Source organism: Neltuma alba, unplaced genomic scaffold (genome assembly GCF_004799145.2).
Source record: "Neltuma alba isolate B1F8T4 unplaced genomic scaffold, ASM479914v2 tig00004040_pilon, whole genome shotgun sequence".
NCBI lineage: Eukaryota > Viridiplantae > Streptophyta > Magnoliopsida > Fabales > Fabaceae > Neltuma > Neltuma alba.
The window spans coordinates 143,344-149,300 of NW_021633538.1; the positions used below are offsets into that span (position 1 = coordinate 143,344).

Sequence of the window (5,957 nt, forward strand, 5' to 3'; positions counted from 1 at the left end):
GAAGCGGGCGAAAAAATAGAAACAAAGCTTTTATAAAATGACAATAAGCCTGCACGTCAGATTAAATTGATTGATGTGGTATATTTTGATTGGTCAGGGCATAAATGATTTGGTGCTCTCGGAGCAGGCAAGAATTTCTCCGATCTACTTGGACACTGGGCATCTGCATAGTCTACATAACTTATGCCTATGTTAAACCTAGAATATTATGGCTCATATTAGAGTCAAATTAAGATTTTAGTAAAAGAGAAGCTAGAGGGAAAATGGATGGATGACAAAAAATTTGATTATTTTTTTCACTAAATATAAAAATTAGATAACTAATTTAAGAAGATTAGAAATATTACCTCCAATTCTAATTATAAGATATCATTTATAGATTACAAACGGGGTCTTATAATTTGAACAAGAGGTAGTAGTTGAGTTATTTATGATAAAATATGTTTTTATTTTGCTAAAATACCGTCATAATGTAAGCTACCCCATATGAAAGCCATTTTTTAATATTATAATTTGAAAAATAAAATAGATGGAGATTTTATATTTAAAATAAAAACAAATATCTCAATTTGCTCGTACATTTATAATTGGAAGAAGTATTATTTACTTCATTGCTGCAGTCGGATTATTTTTATTCCATGGATACACTGCATATAGATATTCATTCAATATAATTTGAATTTGGAAAACAAACCAAATGTCCTTATCTGTCCAAAACCTACAAACTGACCTTACGTGATGCATAATGCAGCCGCCTTTCTATTTTTGTTTAAAAAAAAGAATTTGATTATTTATATTCAAAATGAAATTACAAATATTTCCTAAAAAGGATAAATTACAAATATTTTACCGTAAATAAAATTATGGTCATGTTTTTAATTTCTTCAAATTAAAATAAAAGAATTTGTATATTTTATGTTAATTATACCAAAAAGTTACGTTTTTCCTGTTAGTTATATTCATAATTTGTGTATATTTAATTAATTGTTCTATTCAATTTAATTTTGTTATATAATTATGTGTCTCTCATTTATATTTGTATTTGAATAACTTTTCTTATTACATTACGTAGGTACTCGAAACATAAATTTTCAATTCCCAAGTTCTATTAAATATTTATTCCCCACCCCTTCTAATTTCTTCTGGTTTTCCGTATGCTCTCTTAAAAGCAATTTGCATTATTAGAAAATAAAAACTTGTCTTCAGCCGTATTGTGGTCAACTTGTCAATTTAAGACTCACCTCTACGTGTGTGTGTGTTTATGTGTATTTTTTCAACTTAAGACTCATCTATATATGGTAGTAGATAACTGCAGAAATAGTTGACCAGGCCAGGTCGGATCAACAATTAAATATATTTAAAAGATTTATATTGGTAAGTGATAAAATATTATCATCGTTTTTGTTAGTATATTGATTTTGACTCTTAAATATTGGTGGTATATATTTGATTTTTAGTGAAAGAAAAGGTAAGAAGAATACAAGACCACATAAACCACATGATTTTGATAAATTGTGGCTATATCTTCAGAATCATTTTTGGTTGAATAACTTTTTGCATATATGTGTTAATTAAGATGCAAAATTTATAACAAGTCTTATTACTATTAATATTATTATTATTTCGATGGTATAAGCTAAGAAGACTGCATCTATATATAGTTTGAAATATCGAGTTATATACTTGAAGTAACTTTGACAACCATCATCGTGAAGAATATACTTCCTTCATTGGGATAGTCTTGCAAAACATGATTGTTGCTTTAATATATAAAATTTGACGTCTCACTATCTATAAATGTTGAAAGGTGTGGCACATATTTCTTAAAAGCTGGATAACGTATAAACAAATTTATTCATTGTATAATATAAAATTTATAACAAGCCGTTATATTTTTAGTGAAATTAACAAGGAAACTTCAGTGTAATATAAAAATTTATAACAAGTTGTTATATTTTTAAATAATTTGATATTCAAATTCCATGACGTGCATATTTTTTCGCCAAGAAATTTCTATGAGTTTCCATTCCACGGCATTGCCTCACATCACAACAAAATTGATTTCAAAGGTTCATACAGGGACTTTTCCTCCCATGCTTCAATAATGTAGAGATAGAACGGAATCCTTTATCAGTTTTTTCCTTAATATATATCACAATTTAATTACGTTATGTTATTTTAATCATAATTGAATTGACTTCAGTTTAGTCACGGCTAGAAGTATTAATCATTGAACTACATGCTATCTCAATCTACTTAATGACGGATCCGATCATTACTTAATCAATCATCTTCGGTTGGGGTAATGGTGGGGAACCGTCCGGGTCTGTACTTTTGTAATATTTACATCATGCTACCTCTGGTCCTTAATAAAAAAGTAGTTTACTAATTTGAATAGATTAAAAAAAGTTTGTTGAGTTAACTATATTTGTACTAATTAAGTATTGTCTTCTGTAAAATATCCTTGTTAATCTTGTAATAGCTAAAATTGTTATTTGATTGAATATTTAATATGTACAACTACTACAAGGACTATGTTGGAAAAAAAATATGAAAAACAAAGTGAATTAGAGTCTTATATTTATGATCAAATTGAAAATCAAACGAATTCTTATATTAAAGATCGGAGGTAATACATACATATATATACTGTTTTTAAAGTAATTTTAATTAAATTAAATTGTTTTAGTTTTGATTGAATTGACTTTGATCCATCGTTAGACCATTCATATTTGAACTAATGTCTCAAAGTGCACATTGACTATTTCTTTTCTTTTTTTTTAAACAAGGGCAAATCCTACTACGTGGTATCCACAGTCTTTTCTAGATCTTAACTTTTAACGTCGACCAGATATCTGACCAACTGACAAGTTCGGATTAAAAAGCCATAAAGTGACCCACCGTCCACCGCTTTCCTACAGGTAGTTTGTCTGCCTTGTCGCCACTTCTCCACTTGTTTGTCAACTTTTTACATTTCACTTTTGGCGTTTTACGTAGTTTACGAACTTCATTTAATTTTAAAGAATTAAAATTCTGCTCATGAAAATTAAGAGAATTAGAATTAGAATTTCTTTGATACTATAATTTAGTAGTAGAGCCAGTTAAGTATTAAATTTCCAATAGACACGTTAAAATTTTGTCCAAAAAAAGGACATGTTAAAAGAAATAACTATGGAGATTATTAAATGTCTTCTTCCTATCTTTTTCTTAAGAAAATTTTTTAGAGCATATAAAAATAAGTTCCTTTTTTATTTAAAAAAAGGATTGCGAATAATCTGTCTTGTGAGAAAGTCAAAGCAATAATTTGAATACAAACTGTCAAGAGACAAAAGGCGGCTAAAAATTCCCTCGCATAGAAGGAGAACTAGTTTCAATACTTATCGTTTTAATGAGCATTATAAACTCATCAAATTTAGATCATCTATATCTTATTTAGATAGTTCATATTTGATTTTTTTTTATTTTTATTTATTCAAAATAATTATTTTAATATGTATAGAATCTAAAATAGAGATAATCTCTTAATTGTCATTCTTTCAAAAAATAATTTTTTCTATTTAAAAATAATTAATTAAAGATTTAAATCTAAACCATTTAAATAAAATGTAGACAATTCAGATCTGATAAACTTAGGGTGTTCATTAAGATGATAAGTATTGAAACTAGTTCTCAAGAAGGGGGAGCGTCTATAAATAGAACATTTCTTTGGACGAAGGGAAAGCAACCTTAAAAAAGCAATTGCCATGCTTCCAAATCTCAATTTCTGCATTCATAGCATTCCAACTACTATTCATTCCATGGAAACTCCAGTAAAGTTCTCAAGCTTCAGAACCCAGCTGGCCTTTGAGGCCAAGCTTCACACAGATTCTTTGGGCTCTTCGAGAGTTTTTCCTTCTGATTTTCATAGATCCAGTAGCACGACCAGTAGCCACTTTTGTGACATTGAGGTGGAACGCGAAGAAGAAGACGATGATTCTGTCGAACATGTCCTAGAAGAAATCGACGACGTGGAGAACCAGAAGCCAGTCATGATCCCGCTCCCCAGCAAGCATGAAGAAGTGCAACCATCAAAACCTGCACGAAAGAACGGATCGAGACTGTCAATCATACTTCTAGATCAAGGAATTTTCACTATATACAAGAGACTTTTCATTCTTAGCTTGATCATCAACATTATTGGCCTGGTTCTTGCAGCAACAGGTCATTTCCCATATGCAAGAAATAGGGCCGCTCTCTTCTCTATTGGTAATATACTCACTTTGACTCTCTGTAGAAGCGAGACCTTCTTTCGTGTCGTGTTTTGGCTTTCAGTGAAGCTCCTTGGGAGGCCATGGGTGCCTCTTCTTCTCAAAACTGGCACAACTGCTATTTTGCAGGGCGTAGGAGGCATACACAGCGGCTGTGGTGTTTCCTCTATTTCTTGGCTCGTATATGCTTTGGTTCTCACTCTTAAAGACAGAGACAACACTTCACCGGAGATCATAGGCGTCGCCTCCGCCATTCTTGGCCTTCTTTGCCTCTCTTCTCTGGCAGCATTCCCACTGGTTCGCCATCTCCATCACAATGTATTCGAACGAACTCACCGTTTTGCTGGCTGGGCCTCTCTTCTTCTTCTCTGGGCGTTCATCATATTCACAATCTCCTACGACCCGAAATCCAAATCCTACACAAGCGGCCTCGGGTCAAGGTTAATCAAAACACAAGAGTTTTGGTTCACTATGGCCATCACAATCATTATAATCATCCCATGGCTCACAGTTCGACGTGTTCGTGTCGACATCTCCACCGCTTCCGGCCACGCGTCGATCATCAAATTCCAAGGAGGAATCAAGGCCGGAATACTGGGAAGAATCAGTCCTTCACCGCTGTCCGAATGGCACGCCTTTGGGATAATCTCAGACGGAAAGAAAGACCACATGATGCTTGCTGGTGCAGTTGGAGACTTCACAAGATCTCTGGTCTCAAACCCACCAAGCCACTTGTGGGTTCGCCAGGTTCACTTCGCAGGCCTGCCATATCTGGTGAACATGTACGAGAGGGTGTTGTTGGTGGCCACTGGTTCAGGAATCTGCGTCTTCCTCTCATTTCTGCTGCAGCCATGTAGAGCAGACGTAAACTTGTTGTGGGTGGCTAAGGGGATTGAACAGAACTTTGGGAAGGAAATCAAAGGAATGATGAGTGGGCATCCAAAAGAGAAGGTGATAGTTCATGATGCTGCTGTTCTTGGGAGGCCAAATGTGTCTGAACTCAGTGTGATCACAGCCAAGAGATGTAATGCTCAGGTGGTCATCGTCACCAGCAATCCTGAAGGAAGCAGGGATGTTGTAAATGCTTGCAACAAAGCTGGGATTGCAGCATTTGGTCCCGTATGGGATTCTTGATTTATGTCTAATGAGTTATTACAGTTTTGTTATTTTACTGAAGTGTACAACAGCAAGTAAATTGTGACAATTAATTATATATATTTGAAATGATATAATTGTCATTTTGATTACTTGCTTTCATTGACATAGACATAGTCTGCTTTTCACCTCAATGTCTCCATTGTTAGAAAACTTATTGAAGCCTTTTCAATAGATGATTCTAGTCGATCAAGCAATCGTTCACCAAGCTCGTGACAGAAACCTCTGCTTTATTCTAATGACTCCGAAAAGTGGATGATTTGAACTTCTTGATTTCAACAAGGAAAGGCTAGAGATCAAAGAGTTTTATCCTTGGATAGAATGTGCCTTATCCTCTGAAGTTAGACGAAAAGAATCTAAAGAATAAAGAAAGTTTCAGGTTATATATCGTAACCTAGTTGGAGGACCTCATTCAAGATCTGCTCATATAGGAGCGGTTTTAATTTTGACAGATTATCTTGTGACTATGAGGTCTGAAGTAACAACTATTTTGTGAAGAACCGGTTTGTATATCATATCATTACTGAAATTGAATCCCCTCTTGGTGTTTCAATA

At 33.5% G+C, this 5,957-nt stretch overlaps 1 protein-coding gene across 1 annotated transcript; it reads left to right on the top strand.

Moving 5' to 3' along the window:
- The first annotated feature begins 3,797 nt into the window (after positions 1-3,797).
- Positions 3,798-5,381, top strand: LOC114743508 (adenylate-forming reductase 03009-like). The gene is made up of 3 exons (XM_028931718.1): positions 3,798-4,530; positions 4,615-5,122; positions 5,180-5,381. The coding sequence occupies exons 1-3, from the start codon at positions 3,798-3,800 to the stop codon at positions 5,379-5,381; spliced, it is 1,443 nt and encodes a 480-aa protein (XP_028787551.1).
- The last annotated feature ends 576 nt before the right edge of the window (positions 5,382-5,957 follow it).

Coding starts and splice junctions, on each gene's coding strand:
- LOC114743508 (XM_028931718.1), top strand. CDS start 3,798: ATGGAAACTCCAGTAAAGTTCTCAAGCTTCAGAACCCAGCTGGCCTTT. Junction 4,531..4,614: donor TCTTTGCCTCTCTTCTCTGG/CAGCATTCCCAC, acceptor CTCTTCTTCTTC/TCTGGGCGTTCATCATATTC. Junction 5,123..5,179: donor AGAGCAGACGTAAACTTGTT/GTGGGTGGCTAA, acceptor AGGAATGATGAG/TGGGCATCCAAAAGAGAAGG.